Source organism: Suricata suricatta, chromosome 14 (genome assembly GCF_006229205.1).
Source record: "Suricata suricatta isolate VVHF042 chromosome 14, meerkat_22Aug2017_6uvM2_HiC, whole genome shotgun sequence".
Taxonomy (NCBI): domain Eukaryota; kingdom Metazoa; phylum Chordata; class Mammalia; order Carnivora; family Herpestidae; genus Suricata; species Suricata suricatta.
Genome location: NC_043713.1, coordinates 67,423,344 through 67,444,145, shown reverse-complemented (window position 1 = coordinate 67,444,145; position 20,802 = coordinate 67,423,344). Strand labels below are relative to the sequence as shown.

Genomic DNA, 20,802 nt, shown 5'->3' with positions numbered 1-20,802 from the left:
TCTTGATGCTCTTGGAAATTTATTTTTTTTCCATTTTCATACTGTTAGTTGCTTGTATAAATTGATCTTTTTTGTATTGACCTTTTATCTACCCATTTTGTTAACTGATGTATTTTTAGTAGATAAGAAAATTATCATGGTAACTCAGCAGCCACCTCTTCATATGTGGACTGCCTACAGAGGGAAAACAAAAATCCTTCTTTTGCTGCATGCAGGCTTCCCTCCCAGTGCAAGAGTACCTGTTCATGCCGTTCGACCAGGCTCACAAGCAATATGAGACAGCTAGACACCTGCCACCGCCTCTCTATGTCCTCTTTGTCCAGGCCACTGCGTATGGGCAGGCTTGTGGTGAGTATGGGGGCTGGGTGAGGAAGAGGGGCTGTGGGAGCAGCAGCCGTGGCCGACTGAGTCATTTGGAAGCCCTGCCCGCTGAGAAAAGCTCCCTGTTCCTGCTCAGAAGCCCACAGGTGACAGACACAGCCTCCCCCCTGCACCACCCAGCATGGCTGCTTTGACCAGATGGTCTGACGCTAGACTAACCTGGTGGGCATTTCAGAATGGATGGCTTTGAATCTTCGATGAGCCTGGCTGATCTGTTTGTGGGTGCAGTGCCCCGGAAGCCTGGCTGCCTGGGCTCCCAGACACTCACCCCATCAGGGCACGCTTGGCAGGTGGATCAGCACCTCTCATTCCACTTCAGAGAGGACTTGGTGAACACAGGTCCCAGGCAGCCTTCTCAGGCTTTCATGACACCCGAGCAGGCTGCATGTTGTTAAAGTGAATTACCAAGTGGGAAGTTGTGTCCGCTTTAAGCTGATGGGTGGCCCTTTACTTCATAGGGTTTTGAAAAAGTATTGGAGACCCTACCTTTTGTCCTACTGCAGCTTTCACCCAGCACCTAAACTTTTCTTCTTCACCCCACCGCATCAGACAGACCTATACCGCATCAGTGCATGCCTGTCCTCCCAGCCATGGGCACCGACACATTACTGTCTCTCTTCTTGTGTCTTCCTGGCCCTCCTGGTCCTCTCCTTCCCTTTCGTTCTCCTTCTTGTTTCCATCATCAGCTCATATGAAATCTTCCCAGCCCCCTAGACAGGGTGAGTAATTTGCTTTTCTTTTGTGTTTAAACCCAATCGGTTTCCTTTCCCATTTTACTGTAGAATTTTAGGATTAAGCTACCCAAAAGAACAGTTTGGCATTTGCCAGTGGTTGGTGGGGGCAGCCAGCTCGTTTAGGGTGAGGTATGTTGGGTCATACCTCATAGAGGTAGAGGAACCATATAGAAAGTTTGCCATCCCCCCTTAGTGTAGTTGGGCAAGCGATTCCAGGCTCCTGTGACTATCTGTAACCTGTATACCCTTTTGAATAGAGCAAGAGGGGTGGTGGCCTGTCTGACCTCCCAGTAGACGTACAGCGTTCCACAAAGGCAGGCCAGGTGTCACCCTGAGAAAGTGTCAGTCCTGGTGCATGGAACAGCCCTCTTATCTTCCTGTTAAAGACACCAGGCTCAAGTTGAATAGACCTAGTCTTGAATCCTGGCTTAGCTACTTCCTGGCTATTGTGTGTAACTTCTCTGAGCCTTAAATTTTTTCATTTCATGGCTATAGTAATAATATGGCTCTCATAGGGTTGTTGTGAAGGTTAAACATTAATTTGAAAAAAAATAATGTTGCAATTAGAATTATAAGCATCAGCTCATTTGGTTCTTGCTAACCAGGCAGCTACCATTGGTCAAGACAGGATTTCTTTCATAGATGCAGAAAGTGGGGCTCAGAGCAGTGACATAACTTTCTAGGTGTTTAAAATGGGTGATGCAGAGACTCAGAATAGTGACTAGATAGCAGGGTCTAAGTTCCTATGCATTGTCCTCCCCCCCCCCCGCCCCCCCAGTTAAATATGACGGTGCTAGCCAGCTGCTTGGCATGGTACAGAATAGAAAGTAAGTAAGCACTTAGATGAGAACCATTGTTTCCGGGATGTGGATAGTTACGGGCTTCTGGATGAGAACCCGTAAGACGGTTGGCAGAAGAGTATCCTACGCTTTAGGTGCTAGGGTGGGATTATGTGTTGGTGTAAGCCTGAGACCATAGTCTCTAAAGTCTGCACTTTGGATGGTACTTGTCTAAAGTCTGCACTTCGGATTCTTTGTTCTCAGTAAATAATGGAAGAAAGCCTTAAGTTTCCCTCCTTTTTCCTCCTCCTCTGCCATTCCACCCCCTTCCAACCCTAGTCAGTAAGGAGCTGTGACAAATGAAGAAGAAATGCAGTCCCAGAGTTAGCCTGTTGTGTAGCTTAGCTCCTTTTCTCAGCGGCTGTCATATGAAGCTTTTTCTTGCTCATAGATAAGATGTTGTCTGTGGCGATTGAAGGCAGTGTGGATGAAGCTAAGGCTCTATTTAAGCCTCCTGAGGACTCCCAAGGTAATGTGGTCAGATTCTTCGCCAGGTCTTCCATAGCTGGGTCCAGGGGCACCAGGTCAACACTCCAGGGCAATGCTGTTCCTTTGGAAGTTAGTTGTATTAGTTCTGAGTAGCAGGGAGCTTGACTTCAATGTCTTAATGCTCAAGAGTAGACAGGGAAAAGCATTGCTTATGGATTTTGGCCCTGCCACTCACTAGTTCATTGATCTGGGAAAGCTCTTTAGCATTTCTTTCTTTTTTTCTTTTTAATGTTTATTTTTGAGAGAGTGAGAGCGAGCGAGCATGCACAAGCAGGGGAGGGGCAGAGAGAGGGAGACACAGAATCTGAAGCAGGTTTCAGGCTCTGAGCTGTCAGCACAGAGCACAACACAGTGCCCCAACTCCTGAACCATGAGATCGTGACCTGAGCTGAAGTTGGACACTTAACTGACTGAGCCACCCAGGAGCCCCTGTTTAGCATTTCCGAGCCTCAGTTTACTACTTGTCAAAACAGGATAGTAATACCTCATGAGAACTATTGTGTCGATTAAGCAAGGTCATGCATGCAAAGTTTTTAGCATCATTCTTGGCACATAGCAACCCCTCAAGTTGTAGGAAATGCTACTGCTGTTATTTATAATGCTGTTACCGCTGCACCACCACTACCAGCAAGGGGGTGGGGGCTTGTAGTCCATAGGATTATATTAAAAACCACTTCTAAAAATAGAGGCGGTGGGTTTATGAGGCATTCCTCCTTTTTTTCCTCACATCACCATGTTTTCTGTATCAAATTTGCAGCAGCAAATTAGTTGATCATGTATTCTAAAGAAACCCATTTACAAATGACACAGAGTCTTGGCCCCTTTATGCCTGTGGGTTGGGGCAGTTTAGGAGCATTGGGAGCCTCCTCACCCTGATGCCATCTTTCTGTGGTTGCAGATGACGAGAGCGACTCTGATGCTGAAGAGGAGCAGACCACGGTGAGAGCTGGTGCCCCTCCTAGTGTGTCAGGCAGCTGCACTGGGGCCTGCTGGGTGGCAGGTGCCATCCTCCCCAGAAGCAGAAGAAAGAGCCGCTGGGGGTCTGGCAGCTGGATAGCTGAAGCAGCAGGTCCCAGACAGCGAGGCCGAGGCCCTGGCCAGTAGGGAGAAGGAAGGGGAAATTCATATGACCAGCTCTCATCTCATTTGATATATCGTTTGTCCAGAAACGCCGGCGGCCCACACTGGGTGTTCAGTTGGATGACAAGCGCAAGGAGATGCTGAAGAGGCACCCACTGTCTGTTATGCTGGATCTAAAGTGTAAAGGTTTGACTCCCCTTGTTCTGGTGGATCCAAGCATTTAAGGGTTTGGCTGGTGCACAGGGGCCAGCAAGCCAAAGTCCTCATTGACCAAGAAAAGCTTCTGGTTTTATATTTCTTTGTTCTTCCTCATTGTTTTGCATGGAGTTTGATTTTTTTTTCTCTAAGTCCTAAGCATAACAACATAGCAACAAAACTAGACACCTATGAGATGGCGTGATAAAATTACACCAATTTCTGAATTGGTTAAGTCAGATACACATAACAAGTTGTAAGAGTATGCAAGATTCAAGTACTATGACCAGTTGCCTGATTTTGTAAACATAAGTCGAAGTTTGTGTTCTGCAGAGAATGTGTTGAAACTGGTTTTGTAGATATAAAGCAGTACACACGGCATAAAAGCTAACTGTCGCATGTAACTTTCCTCTCATTTGGGACTGCCAGACTCTGGTCCTTGATCTTACCTTCAAGGTCTTACCTCTTTGTAACACATTTCTTACATATTTTCTAGAACTATTCTGTGTATTTAGAAGCTTTTTTATAAAAGTGTATATTTATCCTTTTAGTTTTTGCACAAATGGAAACACACTCTACACACTTTACATTTTTTAAAGACTTGTTATTTTGAGATAATTTTAGACTTAGAGGAGTTGCCGTAATGAGAGACTTCTCATGCTCTTCATTCAGCTTCCCGTAATGTCAGCATCTTACCTAAGCATAGTGCAGTGATCGAAACCAATGTTAATCCTATTGGTACAATTAACTAAACCACAGAATTTATGCAGAGTTCCCTGCTTTTTCCACTAATGTCCTTTGTCCATTTTAGGATCCAGTCTAAGATCTCACATTGTGTTTAGTTGTCATGCCCTGCGGGCAGGACAGTCTCCTCAGTCTTTGCTTATCTTTCATGACCTTGACATCTTTGAGGATCAGGTTTATTATGTAGAACAACTCAATTTGGCTTTGTCTTGTGTTTTGTCCTCATGAGACTGAGCTTGGGGTTTGGGGAGGAATGCTGTAGACACGGTTTCAGTGTCCAGTCGTAGCAGGGGTCCGTGGTGTCGTGTGTCTTATTACTGGTGGTACTAACCTGGATCCACTTGGTGATCACTTGATTACTCCCCTTCCATATTTTACTTTTTAGAAGCAGCTAAGTCCAGCCCACATTCAAGGGGAGGGAAATGAAGCTCCCCCTCTTGGAGACAGGAGTTGCAAAGACTTTGTAGACATTTTTACTCAATATAAAATTGCCATTGAATTTTTGTTTTTACAGTAAAAGGTCTTAAAAGCCTCGCTTTCTGCTCCAGGATACTGTAGACTCTGCTCTCGTGTTCAACTTGTACATGGTTTTCTTTCTGTCCTCCCCTTCCAGATGACAGTGTGCTTCACTTGACTTTCTACTACCTCATGAACCTCAACATCATGACAGTAAAGGCCAAAGTAACGACCACCACGGAGCTGATCACCCCCATCAGTGCAGGGTACTGGGAAGGCGCTGTGGAGAGTGGGGTGGGTGTGAGGAGGGCCTCTCTGCAGGCTGCTTTTGGTTCCTTACGCACTGGCTCTAAGGAGGTGCACTGCTCTGTTGACTTCTGTTGTCATGACCACGTGGTCTAGAAGCCCTGGCACCTCACTGGTATTTAGAAAGCACTTGCTGACTTTACTTGGTCTTTTTACTACACAGCAGATAAAATGACTACAATGTATGGCAAAATTGAGTGGGCAGGGCAGAGCACCAGCTTTTTCTGACAAGTGAAACGGTGTGAATGAATGTAGAAATGGAATTTGGCAGGCATTATGAGGTTGACAAATTTAGGCCTTCCTTTACTCTTTCTCTCCGAAGGTACTGGGAGTTTTGCTTCACAGCCCAGCTCAATCCCAGGTTGTCCTTATCTGGCAGTGGGAAGAGGTTTTGAGGAGGGCGAGTGGAGGCATGGTAGTGATAGCCACAGGTTGGGCATTCCTGGCTGTGGCTGTCTTGTTCCACAGCTAGGAGTGGGAAGAAGGGAAGAGGACCAGGAGGGCCTGGAATACCCTCACAGGAGCACTATCCTGGCCTGGTATTCCTGCACACTTGAGTCTTTGGGTTGGCTGTACAGAAACCATTGAGGGAGACAGAAGTCTGGTGCCTGGTGGGGTGGGGCTCTTCCCATGGCCATGGCTGCCTCGTGTCCCTGCATTCTCCTTGCTTTACTTAATCCATTCCCCCTTCAGGCTGCAGCCTTGGTCCCTGCACTTGACAGTTACTTGATCATGCTAGGGCACTCTGGATGAAACTGACTCTATTCTTACCTGACCCCAGCAGAGGGAGCCCAGGGCTTGCTTCTTCAGAGTGCCCAGTTACACTGCCCGGCCAGAACTCTCAGTCGGGCAGCTTGAGAGCCCTGGCCACAGTGGAGCTCCTTGTCACCAGCATTCTGCCTGATCGCCTCTCAGATGCCGTACCTACTAAGGACAGGGCTGCTGGCTGCCCTCACTGCATCTTAACTCCAGCTTCTCCCTAAGCTTTGCACACACCAGTACTGGGGACAATACTGCTGAGTGGATACTGGCTGGGCTCAGCTCCAGTGTGTCCTGGGTCTGCCACTTACAGCTGTGTGTGCACCTTTAGCCAAGTTTCCTGGCCTCTGAGTCTGCTTCCTCTGGTCATGAATTATAATATACACTTCCAGGGTGTTTATGAAGGATCAGGTCTAGTGCTTAGCATAGGTAAAGCACTTGGTAAATGACAGCTGTGTTTATCATCATGAATTTGCTTAACTCTTCACAATAACTTTATAAGGGGAGGAAACTGCAACTACCATTGATAGATGGTCTCTGGCCCCAAAGTAGAAGAGATGCAAAAGGAAGCACCACCCTGAAACCAGGATTGTATCTTTATGGGCCTTCAGGTGTTGTCTAGGTCATCCCCCATTTTCCAGATGGAGAAACTGAGGTCCGGAGGTATATGACCAGTTGTGGGAGCTCTGGGTCTAAAGCTCCAAACTCCCAACTCAGAGGCCTTGGCTGAAGTACAGGCTGCTTTGGCCCCTGAAGATACCAGCCTGGTGTATGGTTCTATTTACTCATCTACTACAACATAAGGATACTTTTTTCCTCCCAATATAATCACAGTCTCACGCTAATTCCTTAATATTTGATATCCAGTCAAAGTTCAGATTTCACTGATTTTCTCATAAGTGTTTTTCATTAGTTGTTTTTACAGTTTGGGTTTTGAATCTGGATGTTTATAAGGTTATGTTGCAATTGGGTAAAGCTACTCTCATGCATCTTTTCATCTGACTGTCCCTGTGCCATCTGTTTGTCAAGGAGAATGGGTGGTTTATAGGTTTCCCCAGCCTGGATTTTGATGGTTGCATCCCTGCATTACAACTTAGTGAGTTTCCATGTAAATTATTGTTAGATTGAGAGGTTTGATCACATTCCATTTGGATTGTTTTGCAGGAGGGCCAGGGAGCAGGCCGGTGTCATGCACGCGAGGGCTTCCATCAGGAGGCTCAGGCAGTCTCTGTGTTGTGGCAGGAGCCGCACTGATGACTGTTGCCAGGATCTATTAATTCATTAGGGAATTGATGTTCTTAATATAAATATTTTAACATTTAACCAGCCATGCCGAATTTTCTTCAAGAAATCAATTTATGAAATGATCTCTATTAGAGCATTTTGACTCACTAATCAGTTTTTCATTAAACCATTAAACTATTTTTAATGATTTTCCACTTTTACTTTACCAAATTCTTAACCCCTTTTTACCCATTTTTATTTTACAACAAAGATTTGACTGAGTAGTTTTTTGTTTTGGTGTTGTATTTTTATGACCATATATAATCTCTCCTTTTATGTCCATTATTTTCACCAAGTTCAGTTGTCCCGAACCACAAATTACTGATGCAGACTTTTTCAAGATTTGATTCTTTCATCAGGTTTTGTTAATTAGAAAGCGTTGTCATGCAGTTTTAGCTGTTCTGCTTTATTATTTCTATTGACTTGACTCATTTTATTTATCAGTAATAGTCACTAAATAACATTGGCCGAAAGACTGACAATTCTTATTTATTTTCTAGCCAGTTCTCCAAGAAAGGCAGTGAAGGCAGCTCCATGAAAGGAAGTGAGGTGGGGCGGGGAGACTGGAGAGACAGAGAACAGGGAAGAGTCAGAGCTGCCGCCCCACTGCTAAATTCTTGAAGGCATGCCTGGGCTCTGGGCAGTAAGATTAGCCCATTCTGCCCGAGCTGCTCCTGGTGCCAGACCCGGAAAGATGAAGGAGAACCCCTGCTGCTGGAGAGAAAGCCTGAGCCTCATCCTTTGTGATCAGATGACTCCATTCTCCTCACTCCATTCTCCTCCTCCTCCCCCTCCCCATCCCTTCTCCACTTGTCAGCGTTTAATTACAGGCTGTGCCCTAACCATTCCAGATGGGTGGCAGTGATGCTGTCTCTCTGCTTCTAGCCCTGGGTCACCTTGTGTCCAGCACATGTGATAATGTCTGGGGACCTTTTTCTGTGAGTAGCATGAGATTTGGTCAGAGTGAGGTAGACACACCATCAAAGCTGCATACTTGTTCTTTTGGGGTACAAAGGAATCTCTTCTGCTCTTATGAAAATTATAATTATTTTATCTCCAATGTCATAGAACTTTGCTCCCTTGAAGATAAGGTCACCATATATTTCTCTTAAAGGGATATGGTTTTGTTTTGTTTGTTTTTCATTTTTAAATTTTTAAAATTTATTTTTGAGAGACAGAGAGACATTGTGAGTAGGGGAGAGTCAGAGAGAGGGAGGTACAGAATCTGAAGCAGGCTCCAGGCTCTGAGCTAGCTGTCAGCACAGAGCCCGACACAGGGCTTGAACCCACAAACCGTGAGATCATGACCTAAGCTGAAGTGGGATGCTTAACTGAATGAGCCACCCAGGTGCCCCTAAAGGGATAGGGTTTTCAAAAAAATTTGGTGTTTAGTAGTACTACTGTCTTTGATCAGACAGTGCAAATCCCAGCTCCAGCACTTCAGCACTTATTAATAGTGTGATCTTAGACAAGCCATATCTTTCAAAGCCTGAATTTCTCCTCTGTAAAATGGAAATGGTGATACCTCATGGAGTGTGAAATCTGGTGACCTCAAGTATAAGAGTTATGGTCTGTCCCTCCTCCACTTTCCTGGCCCACAGGAAGCATTCAGTAAATGGTAGCATAATCATCCGTGATAGGTGGCATTACTATTTCCAGATGCCCAAGTCTGCCTCAAGGCAAGGCATTGGTCAGTGTTCTCACTGTGGTCTTCTCCCTTTTCCAGTGACTTGCTGTCTCCTGACTCAGTCCTGAGCTGTTTGTATCCAGGGGATCATGGAAAGAAGACTCCGAATCCAGCCAATCAGTATCAGTTTGATAAAGTTGGGTGAGTCAGCAGTGTTTCCTCCTCTCTCAGCATCTTTGCTTTGGAGTTTCTCTGGCACCTCAAGCCCAGCATTAGAGACCTGTTAGGGTCAAAGGCCTCTCAGGAGACAAGGAGACCCTGGAGCTGGAGGGGTGCTATGTCAAAAGAAAGGAACACAAGGGGCAAATGAAGGTCATGGAATAGTGAGGAAGGGCGGAAGGATCAAACTTGGAGGACGTGATAAGAACGCATGAGAGGATAACATGGTTTTAACATTTAATTCTCTGAGAATTAAAAACTTGAACAACATTTTATAAATTGGTGGACTGGTAAAGAAATCAAAGGCATTGCCTTTATATTCAGACTTGCTTATGAGTTGGGGGGAAGAGAAAAGGGAACATGGGAGAGTAGGAAGGTGATGGAGTTTAGAGGCTTTGCTGGCAGCCTGGCTGTGAGTATGGCTGAGCCTGCCGAACCAGTCCGCTTCAGGAGCATGAGAGGAAGGCTGTATCCTGGGACCACTGCAGAAAGGACTTACATCTTATGCTGTGTTTTTTCTGCAGCATCCTGACTTTGAGAGACTACGTCCTTGACCTAGGTCACCCCTATCTGTGGGTCCAGAAGCTGGGTGGTCTCCACTTTCCCAAAGAGCAGCCCCAGGTGTGTACATTGTTCTCGCCTCCTTGGCTAAGGATCTCTACTTTCTCACCCCCCAGACAGAATCCAGAAAGGCTTCTGGTGGCCTTTGGGGGCTTTGAATATCAGAATGCTTTCCCTCGGGGCTATGGTCTGTTCTCCCTCCACTCAGGATACTGAAAGGTTGAGGCCTACAAATGTTTAGGTACCTTTGGTTCTCCCTGAGCCTAGTAGCCCTTGAGATCAAAGTAACCTGAGTCCTTGCTCTGGGTGCTGCATGACTCCAGGCTCTACTGCCCCTCAGGCTTGTGTATAAAAGTGCGAAAAATGAGGCTTCAGCAGAACCCCAGGGGAACTGGCATCTGGCACCTTAGCAGCAGCCTTCCTTCCTCAGGAGCTGGCCAGGCCTCTTGAGAACCCAGCATCTTGTATTGTTCCTACTGGAACTCAGCATCTGGCCTGTCACAGCAGCTAAACCCTGCCATTGCTATAAGATGGCTGCCATCTGCAAGGAGGGCCTGGAGAGGCCTAGGACTCAAGTGTGCTTCTCGCTGTCATCCACAGCACACAGTGATTGCTGACCACTCGCTAAGTGCCAGCCACATGGAGACCACCATGAAACTACTGAAGACCAGGGTGCAGTCCCGCCTGGCCCTCCATAAGCAGTTTGCATCCCTGGGTAAGCTGATGCTTGGGCTGTGGCTTAAGACCCATTTGGACAACACAGGGACAAAGATGACTTAGTCCTTCATTCATTTCTTAAATCCTGATGACACTTCCTGACTCTTGTTGAACAGAGGTGTTGGCAGGGCCACTGGGGAGAGCTACAGGCCCATCCAGGCAGGGATTGGAGCTTCCCTTAGGACCATCAGGGCTCTCCTAGCTCACAAAAGAGGCCCAAAGCCTTCTCAGTGGTCCAAGTTAGTTGACTGGTCAGGAACGGCTTATTCTAGGTTAGTGCATGTCAGACTTTGGTGTACATTCTACAAGTGTTGAATAGAAAACTCTTCATGCTTTATAGAGCTTATGTTTAGCTTATTTGACTACAGCTATTTAGGGATCCACCCCCTCATGCCTCCCTTGAGACCTACTGAGCTAGCATCCTCCAGGGTGAGGTGGAACCCCAGTGTTATTCAAAGCTCACAGGTGATTCTGAGCCACGGAGCCAATGAGCCATTGACAAAGGTGGTGGCCATATGGGTGTTCCTTTTCATTTATTCATTCAATAAATATTTGTTGAGGGCTTATCATGTATAAGGCACTTCGGGGGTAGTGAGAGTTAAGATCTTTCTGATGGAAAAGAATCACTGTCAGGAAAACCATTAGGTTTCCAGGACCCGTCTGGAGTTCTTACCCATCTGGGGCACTTCTTGTATTCTGTGTGAACTCCGATCTCTTCAGGGCAGCATTGTTTGCGTGTGGGTCTGCTCCCCATCACCATTGCTAAACTTGTTTTGTCCCAAGGTTGGTTGGTTGTCATCCTGGACAGCATTTACTGTGTTGGCATATTTGTGGATTGAAATACCAGCAGGAATTTGCCCTGAAGCAGTTCTCTAGCTCTTCTCCCTTAGAGGAACTGACACAGAACACTTCAGTCATTTCCTCCATCAAGGTCAGCTGTGAAAACACAGTCCTCTTGGCTATTTGATCTAATTAACAGTCACTGCTGCAGAGGCACTGTCACTGATTCTGGCTGCCAGGGGGGGTGGTTTGCTTTGCTGGCCGTCATTTGCATTAAAGATAAAGCACCATGAATGCTGGTGCTAGGTCCCGCCACAAGCACATAGCAGGGGTGAAGGTCAGGTTGGTGTGCCTGCATTCCTGGCACATATTGTTGACCAGGGCACCTACTGAATGCTCATGTACCTGGACAGCTGGCAGGTCCATCTGAGCCCTCCAGATGATCCTAGTTACCCAGCTGTGGCATCTGATTTCTACCTGTAAGACGACCTGTCTTGCTCTCTTTTAGAACATGGCATTGTACCAGTAACCAGTGATTGCCAGTACCTCTTCCCTGCAAAGGTTGTCTCCCGTCTGGTCAAGTGGGTGACAATTGCCCATGAAGATTACATGGTAAGTGAAGGACTGACAGGTGACCCTTGCTGTACCAAAGACCCACATCATCTTTCCCAGAAGGGCAAGGGATTTGATTGGAGAATCCAGGAATTCCCTCCTCTGTGGTGACTTCTAGGAGCTGCATTTCACCAAGGACATTGTGGAGGCAGGACTGGCTGAGGACACCAATCTCTACTACATGGCCCTTGTGGAAAGGGGCACAGGTAATTGCTCTTCTGATCACAGTGGTAGGCAAGGGAAATTAGTAAAAATAAAACATTCCTAAGGATTGCCCAAAGAAAGCAAAAGATCCGAGAATCTTGCTGAGGTGACTTAGCAAATAGTAATGATTATAAGAGCCACCATTCAGTGAGGACTTGTCACATAACACAGCCACATACAAATTTTATCTCATTTAATCCTCATGACAGTGCTGGGAGTGGTAATGCAACTGCCCCCTGCTCTCCTGAAGTTTGCATTCCACTACTTTGCTTTTACACAAAACCTACGTTAGTACCTGTTTTCACTAACTGAAAGAAAGGAGGATGTTCACCTTTACAAGAAAAGCCATTACTGTACTACTGTAGGTCTTGTGTAAAAGTAAAGTGGCATTAATGTTTGGACAGTTGGCGGGGGGGTTGCTCCCCGTCTTATGCCATTTTGGCTTACAGAAGGTTTCATAGGAATGCTCTACTTTGGGATAGCAGGAGAATTCCTATTCCCATTTTATAGGTGAGAAAATTGAGGCTTCACCACAAATGCAGTCTGAGCCTGAGCTCTTAGCCTTTTGCTTTACTGATCTCTAAAAGCAGATACACCTGTTCTTCTGCCTCTTCGCAGAATGGCCGACCTATCACTCTCAGGTTGTAAAGTGGAGGGCGATAGGACCTTCCTCCCTGTCTACTGTTCCAATACTCACTTTGGAGACATCACAAGCTGTGATTCCTCACGTTGTCCTGGAGTCTCATTTGCCAAGGCTTTCTGTGGAGCCACCTAGGTGCTGCCTGTGGAGCTGTTTTCTGGCTCCTGCTTCGACAAGCCTGCCACTGCCCAAAGAGTCCGACCCCTGAAGCTTGGTGCTGTGGCTGCAGCGCTCGGGGGGTTGGCTGTGGTTCTAACACAGTGCGAGAAATATAAGGAGAGGTTGCGCTCGGTGATGTTAGAGTTTCTCTACCTTCGTTTCTTGACTTCTCTTTTTCTTTGTGTTTTATTTATTTAAAAAAATTTTTTAATGTTTTTTATTTATTTTTGAGAGAGAGAGACAGCATGAGCAGGGGAGGGCCAGAGAGAGAGGGAGACACAGAATCCGAAGCAGGCTCTAGGCTCTGAGCTAGCTGTCAGCACAGAGCCCAATGCAGGTCTCGAACCTACCAACCACAAGATTATGACCTGAGCCAAAGTCAGACACTTAACCAACTGAGCCACCCAGGCTCCCCTCTCTGTTAAGTTAAAAACAAAAAATTACTGAAAGGAGATAAATCCAGAAATATATGCCAACTGGTAGGACAGAAGCCATACAGCAGAGAAAGGACTCACTTTTTAAGAAATGTGGTTGCCACTGTCAGAGAAGAATTATCTTAACCTCCACTCTCTTGTCTTCTGTTATTTGAATTACTAATGTGTCATAGTTCTTTTTCCCCCTATAAATAATGAGAAAGGAATGGCATACCTAGCCCATTGGTGGTAAAAGAAAATGTCATCCTATGGAGAAAGGCAAAGGCTGCTGCCAGAGAAAAAATGAATATGTTAAAAAAAAAAACTGTTTCCTGTAAGGACTATGAACACAGCTTTGATATCAGACAGTTCTAGTTAAACTGAGCACTGCTGCTTTGCAACTGTTGTTCTTAAGGAAATTTCTATCAGAGCCTCAGTTTCTTTATATGTAAAATGGGGATGATAATAACTGTACCCATCTCAAACAGTCATTGGTAGAATGAAATAAAATGGATGTGAAGGACTTAGCACAGTGCTTAGAATATAGTAAGTATTCCGTAAAAGTTTTACGTAATGAAATAGTAAAAAGAAAAGAAACAATAGAGAAAATATGTTGATGTAATAGCTAATACACAGTATTGTTAGAAAAAACAGCAAGCCTTCATGTGGGAAAATCCATAACTTGTGGGCAAAGAAAGAAATGCCAGTTAAACTTCTGTCAAAGGAGTAAATAAAACTCTTGGGCAGACCCGTGTGGGCCAGACCCTGGGGAGTCCACACCCCTCTGCATCCTTAGAGGGACCAAAGTCACAGGACCTCATATTTCTGCAGCCTGGCAATTTTCTCGAGCAGAAACAAGTCAGTCAGTACCAGAATGTGCTGTGCAGCACTTGGATTAATGTAAGACAAAGAACTAGTCCCAGGGGTCCAATGGGGAAGGTCCGTGGCTCGCAAGCTGGGTCTCAGAACTGATTTTCCCTCCTTTCCTCTCCCTTCCCAGCCAAACTCCAAGCTGCTGTAGTGCTGAACCCTGGCTACTCCTCCATTCCACCTGTTTTCCAGCTGTGTCTGAACTGGAAAGGAGAGAAAACCAGTAGCAACGATGACAACATTCGGGTAAGACCCTGATGGGGGTGGTGGGAGGGGGAGAGAGCCTCCCTAGGAGGTGGGAGGTGGCAGAACCTACTGCAGCTGAGGGTTTGCCCATTGGCATAATTCCAAGGACAGAGGGACCTGCTGGGATTTGTAGAATGTGCTGGAGCCTGTGTAGTACAGTAGAAGAAAAAGCCTAGACCCATCTTAACCACTTACCTAGTTGGGGGTCACCCCATTTTAAAATGGAGATAATATAAATACTTGCTTTGAAAGGTTGTTATCTTGGGCTTCTGTAGAAATGTGAATAAAAACAGGACCACAGAAGTGATGGAATGAGATGGTGTATAAGATCATTGCAGTGATTAATTTATTGTTTTACCTGTTTATTTGATTCTGTATTGGCCTTCTGGCCATGGATCATGCTTTTAACCCTAATACCTTCTGACTTAGATCTTATCTCTCTACGTGCCTCCATCTTCTTGGCTGTGCAAGTATTGGGCAGGGAAAGTTTTGGGTCAGAACCTGAGGACAAGTCCGTCTGGCCTGAGCTGCCGTGACCCAGCTCCTGCACAGGCCTGGCTGTGGTTCTTGTGGAGCTGCCAGACGCAGTCAGTCTGAAGGTAGTGCTAGGTGCCTGGCTTTCCCACTCCTCAGGCCATGGAGAGTGAGGTCAACGTGTGCTACAAGGAGCTGTGTGGCCCCCGACCCAGCCATCAGCTCTTGACCAACCAGCTGCAGCGCCTGTGTGTGCTGCTGGATGTCTACCTGGAGACGGAGAGCCACGACGACAGTGTGGAAGGGCCCAAGGAATTTCCCCAGGAGAAGATGTGTCTGCGGCTTTTCAGGTGAGGGGAGGGGCGGGAGTGCCCGGGTTCTGGGTCCCTAGAGCCCTGCCTCTCACGGGGATCTGGGGGAGAGATCAGAGCCTTGCATGGAGGGTGTGCATGTTCCCAGGTGTGCTTGTCTCTGTCCATAGTGGAAATTAAAATTCCATAGCTGGCTTTTCTGGAGAGAGCTTCCTCCCTCCTTCCTGAAACTTTTCCTGCAGCCTACTTCCTACCATCCTGGCCCAGTTGTTCTTTACCAGCACCCCTGAAGGTGGGCCACCCACTGAGTGAGCAGCACCAGACCACAGACCAAGAAGGTTTAGCTGAACTTGCTATGTTTTCTGGAAAACAACAGGGTTTGTTGCACATCTCTGCTTTGCTGCTTACCAACTGTGTGACCTTGGCAGAGTCACTTTAGCTCTGGACTTGTTTCCTAAAGTTGAAGTAGAAGTACGATCTGGCTCGTGAGGAATTACAGATAATTCATGTCAACTAAGAGAATGATTCCTGGCACAGATGGGGGATCACAAAATGCTGTTAGGTCCTGACAGCTTGGTGTTTAGCCTGTCGGTGCTCATGGCACTTCTAGCCAATTTTCCATTCACTTTGGTCGGGTCCTTTCTCTCCCTGTCATCCCCTAACTTATGCTCTTGTTTTTAAAGAGCCAGTTTCAAAACTCCAGAGTCCACACTATTCAGGCATCCCCTTTCTTTTGAGCAAGTGACTGGGGAGGAATGGTGTCTGGAGAGGGGAAGGGCTATAACCTGTTTCTAATTGGCATGTCCCCCTATTCCCTATCGATCTAAAGGTACCTTACCTGCCCCTCACCTTCTTCAGATAGCCAGCCCCCAGAAGCCATGCCGGCACCCTCCTGCCTCCATCTGGCACTGCCACCTGGCCTGGTTCGTCCTGTTACCTGATAATAGCCAGTTCCAGCCCCCAAGGGGCTGCAAGGAGGGAAGGCAGCAGCGAGGTGGTGGTGGCTTCTAGGACTTGCTCTCCCTAGTGAATCTATGTGAAAACTCAATTCTTCACACCCTCTCAGTCTGCTTTAGCACATTTCCAAGGTGGAAGCTCTCACACGGCCGGTGTTGATATTCTCTTATCTAATGGTTCCCGAAGGATCTGTTTCCTGTAGCACTTTGTGCATCACCAAGGCTGAGCTTCTCTATCGGGGCATGCTGGGAAGGTGCTCCTCTGGCTACTCAGATCCAATTAGCTCCATGACTGGTGAGATGTGAGTTTGTTGGCCTGGAGTCCAGCCAACCACTGGGATCGGGCCAAGGGGCTGGGCTGCATAGCACTGGCCTGGCAGCAGGGACCCGAGGCCTGACTCTGCCTGTGGCTGGCTACTTTCAGCCTGGGCATTCTCCATTAGCCACATGCCGAGACTCACCCAGGTGACTCTGTGCCCCTCTGGTGTTGGGAGGTATCCGTCATTGTGGTTATGAGCAAGGACTTTGGGGCCAGAAAGATGTTAAGCTCAAATTACAACTCCTTCCTGTGTGGTGAGGTCCACACGTAGCCCCATGAGCTTTAGATTCCTCATCGGTAAAACAGCATCTACCTCAGGTGCTCTTGGATGAAGTTAAACTAGATGTAGCTTGCAAAGTGGCGAATATGGTGCACGCAGAGTAAACTCTCACATGAATAAGTGGATGCATTGGTGTTGGAGTTAAAACCTTCTTTCTCCTCATCTCTACCATAACACCCACTCACCCTCCCTTCAGATCAGGATCCAGGGTGTCACTTTTCTAGTTACCACTGAATGTCAGTCACAGGCAGACAAACAAAAGAGGCCCTTTAGCTGGACATCACTTACTGTGGAGTTGTGTGGAAGAGGCTGCTGTGTGTTTGGCCTGGGAGCCCAGCATTATATCTGACACCTTAGCTTTGTAGCACTGGAGCCTTGGCCATAGTTGTCAGTCGGCCTGTGGCAAATAGGCTTTGGTGTCAGACCTGGTTTTGAATTTGGGCTCTGTACTTTCTGACCAAAAAATCTCTGGCAGCCAGTTTACCTCTCCAAGCCTGTTTCTTCATCTGTAAAATCTACAAAATGGTAGAAATAACATCAAAGAGGTAGTAAGTATAAAGCACGTAGCTCTTGGCAGGCAGTTAGTGCAGATTCTTTTCACTCCTAGACTCCTAGCTACATGGGAATCTCTTTGCAAAGGAGGATTTTAAGGGTTTTTCCTTTATTTTTATTATAGAAATAAATGTTTCTTGTTAAACATGCAGACAATAACAAGCAGTTCTGTAAAAACACTAACAAGTGAGGGTACCCAAGCCCTGTGCCTGTTGTCGGTGTGGGCTCTTCCAGGTTTGTGTGCATGCATTTGCAAGCATATTTTTATGTTTTACAGTCGGCTTTTCTCACAATATTTATTTTTCCCCCAACAGCTGCATAGTTTTCCCTTGTGTGGGTGAATTGTAATTTATTTTGTCAGCCCAAGGGGCATGGTATTAACTGGTCTCCCTTCTCCGGTTTCTCTAGGGGGCCCAGCAGGATGAAGCCATTTAAGTATAACCATCCTCAAGGATTCTTCAGCCATCGCTGACCTCCCACTCAGCCTGTTTCCCCCTAGGCCCTAAGTGCTGTGCTTCTGCTTTCTGTTCTGGCCCACATGTGGCTCTTGATATTCTCCAAAGACAGGCTTTTTATTTCTAGCCTATTAAAGTGTCACTTGACCAAGTAGCCTTTGTCTTGTGGTTCCTTGGGGAGGAGGAAGGCAGGTTTGCAGGGGGCCACGGCACAGAGTGAAAGAGCTTTTGTGGATAGGCCTTCTCTAGGTGACCAAGAAAAGCAGAGTGCAGAAGATTCTGGTTCTGTAGAAGCAAGCTGCCCTCTTGTCCCCACTCACCTTTCTTGTTCCTGCTTTGGGAGGGCCTCATTACCTTGATGTTTATTATCCCAGGTCCTCACTCTTCGGAGGTGGCAGGGGAAGGCCAAGTCAGCCTAGCACAAAGAGCAAAAGCTCTTCTTTCTCCTCTCCTCACTCCCTCCACTAACTTTGTCAGTGCCTCCAAGGGCCATATTCTCTCTTTGGATGTTATAAACACTGACAGTATAGCACACACAGAAGACAGATATGAGGAATAATTGTAAACATTGCAAGATTTCCTGAAGTTGATGATGATGGTGTTGGGAGAGTTGTATGAAGAGCTACCATCTAGTGAGACTCGGTCAGAGTGAGACCAGGTGACATCTGAGGAAAATATTCATGATGATGACATGATAGGTGCCTCAAAAAAACATAGTTTGACTCTTAAAGAGTTAAAAGGAGTCCTAGGGAGGGGCGCCTGGGTGGCTGAGTCGGTTAAGTGTCTGACTTCAGCTCAGGTCGTGATCTTGTCACTCATGAGTTCGAGCCCCACATCAGGCTCTGTGCTGACAGCTCAGAGCTTGGAGCCTGCTTCAGATTGTGTCTCCCTCTTTCTCTTCCCCTCCCCCACTCACACTCAGGCTCTCTCTCTCTTTTTTTTTTTTAATGTTTTTTATTTATTTTTGACAGGGAGACAGCACGAGGAGGGGAGGGTCAGAGAGAGAGGGAGACACAGAATCCAAAGCAAGCTCCAAGCTCTGAGCTAGCTGTCAGCACGGAGCCCGACACGGGCCTCGAACCCACAAACTGTGAGATCATGACCTGAGCCGAAGCCAGACGCTTAACCGACTGAGCCACCCAGGCACCCCTCTGTCTCTCTCTCAAAAATAAACATTAAAAAAAATTTTTTATAAACAGAGGGGTCATAGGGAAACAGGTAAAACCCTCTAAAACCCTTGCAAAGTGACCTCTTTTATAATTTTGCAAAAGTCAAAGTGAAGGATGGCATGAAGTGTTCTTGGACAGTTTTTCAGAAAAATTATGCCCATTCCGTCAAAAAAAATCTATATTCATTATTTAAGAAATAAGATACAAAGATGGAAAAATACCTAAGAATTTTTACACAATTGGGGTACCTGGCTGGCTCAGTTGAAAGAGCATGCAACTTTTTTTTTTTAATGTTTTATTTATTTATTTTTGAGAAAGAGAGAGAGCAAGCAGGGGAGGGGCAGAGAGAGGGAGAGGGAGACAAAATCCCAAACCGGCTCTGCACTGTCAGTGCAGAGCCCAATGTGGGGCTTGAACTCATGAACCATGAGAACATGGCCTGAGCCAAAGTCGGATGCTTAACCGACTAAGCCACCCAGGTGCCTCTGAAAGAAAGGTTAACATTTTTTTTAAGTTTTTAAAAAAATTTTTTTTATAAATTTTCTTTGATGTTTCTTTATTTTTGAGACAGACAGAGACAGTATGAGCAGAGGAGGGGCAGAGAGAGAGGGAGACAGAATCTGAAGCAGGCTCCAGGCTCTGAGCTGTCAGCACAGAGCCTGACACAGGGCTCAAACCCACAAACTGTGACATCATGACCTGAGCTGAAGTCGGACACTTAACTGACTGAGCCACCCAGGTGCCCTAAGCATGGAACTCTTGATCTCACCGCTGTGAGTTCAAGCCCACCTTGGGCATGAGATTACTTAAATAAATAAAGAAACTTTAAAAAAATTATTACGTTCTTGCAAGTATAATCTATAAGGCTTTTCAGCTACACGATGAAAATCTTTTGTAGCAACTTTCAATGTACATCAATTTTATTTTTTGTGACAGTCCAGTCATGTGGCTTTTTTCTGGGCTTCCTGGGTGACTCAGTCAGTTGAGAGTCCAACTTGATCTCTGCTTGGGTCATGGGATCAAGCCCTACATTGGGCTCCATGCTGAGCTTGGGGCCTGATTGGGATTCTGTCTCTCTCCCCATCTGCCCCTCTCCTGCTTGTGCTTTCTCTCTCTCTCTTTAAAATAAAAATAATTACTTTTTTTAAAAGTGGCTTTTTTCTCCCAGAACATACTTGGAACTTTGTTTCCTATCGTGCATCTGTTCACTCAGTGGACTGAATATCCTTGGATAAAATGGGCTTCTGGTATAAAAGCTCTTTCCTCATGTCTTCTCGGCTGATCACGGAGCATCCCAGTAGTAAGGATTTTCTGAGAAAGAACCAGGAGATTCCTGGCCCTTCCAGGGCCCTTCATTTTACAGATGGAAGCCTGAGCCCTTGAAGAAAGGAGAATGTCATCTCTGGTGGCTGAATGACTGCCACCAATTGTGCCTCTCCTTTTCCTCAACTTGCATCATTCCTCTGAATTCAAAGGTAGATACTCTTCTGCCTAGAAGTCCTCAAACTTCAGTGTGTGTGAGCCCCCCATCCCAAGAGGGCATTCGAAAAACAGATTCCCGGGGTGCTTGGGTGGCTCAGTCGGTTAAACCTCCGACTTCGGCTCAGGTCAGATCTCACATTCGTGGGTTTGAGCCCCGCATCAGGCTCTGTGCTGACAGGTAGCTCAGAGCCTGGAGCCTGTGTCCAGTTCTGTGTCTCCTTCTCTCTCTGCCCCTCTCCCTCTCATGCTCTGTCTCTCTCTGTATCAAAAATAAATAAAACATTTTAAAAAATTAAAAAAAAAGAAAAACAGATTCCCATGCCTCACTCTAATATTCGGACTTTGTTGACCTAAGATGGGCCCAGGAAGTGTATTTTTAACGAGCTCCCTAGGTGCATGTTGTTCTAGTCTCTTTTTGGAAGCAGCTATACTTCCTTCCCTTCCTTCATTTTTCTCGGTGACTCCTCCTGTGATGCAGGAAGGCCCGAT

General features: G+C 46.4%; 1 protein-coding gene across 5 annotated transcripts in view; it reads left to right on the top strand.

Moving 5' to 3' along the window:
• Nucleotides 1-17,816, top strand: part of THOC5 (THO complex 5) — a 29,646-nt gene extending 11,830 nt beyond the window's left edge. For 4 of the 5 annotated variants that reach the window (XM_029922078.1, XM_029922079.1, XM_029922077.1 and 1 more), the window contains exons 8-21: nt 216-348; nt 1,068-1,100; nt 2,346-2,423; nt 3,342-3,382; nt 3,610-3,709; nt 5,076-5,184; nt 8,994-9,095; nt 9,638-9,734; nt 10,275-10,389; nt 11,680-11,783; nt 11,902-11,989; nt 14,200-14,315; nt 14,949-15,139; nt 17,616-17,816. In XM_029922078.1, coding sequence (XP_029777938.1) covers nt 216-348; nt 1,068-1,100; nt 2,346-2,423; nt 3,342-3,382; nt 3,610-3,709; nt 5,076-5,184; nt 8,994-9,095; nt 9,638-9,734; nt 10,275-10,389; nt 11,680-11,783; nt 11,902-11,989; nt 14,200-14,315; nt 14,949-15,139; nt 17,616-17,679 — 1,371 coding nt within the window. In that variant the 3' untranslated portion in view covers nt 17,680-17,816. The remainder of the gene's footprint in view (nt 1-215; nt 349-1,067; nt 1,101-2,345; nt 2,424-3,341; nt 3,383-3,609; nt 3,710-5,075; nt 5,185-8,993; nt 9,096-9,637; nt 9,735-10,274; nt 10,390-11,679; nt 11,784-11,901; nt 11,990-14,199; nt 14,316-14,948; nt 15,140-17,615) is intronic. The other variant, XM_029922082.1, reaches the window with a different exon arrangement.
• The last annotated feature ends 2,986 nt before the right edge of the window (nt 17,817-20,802 follow it).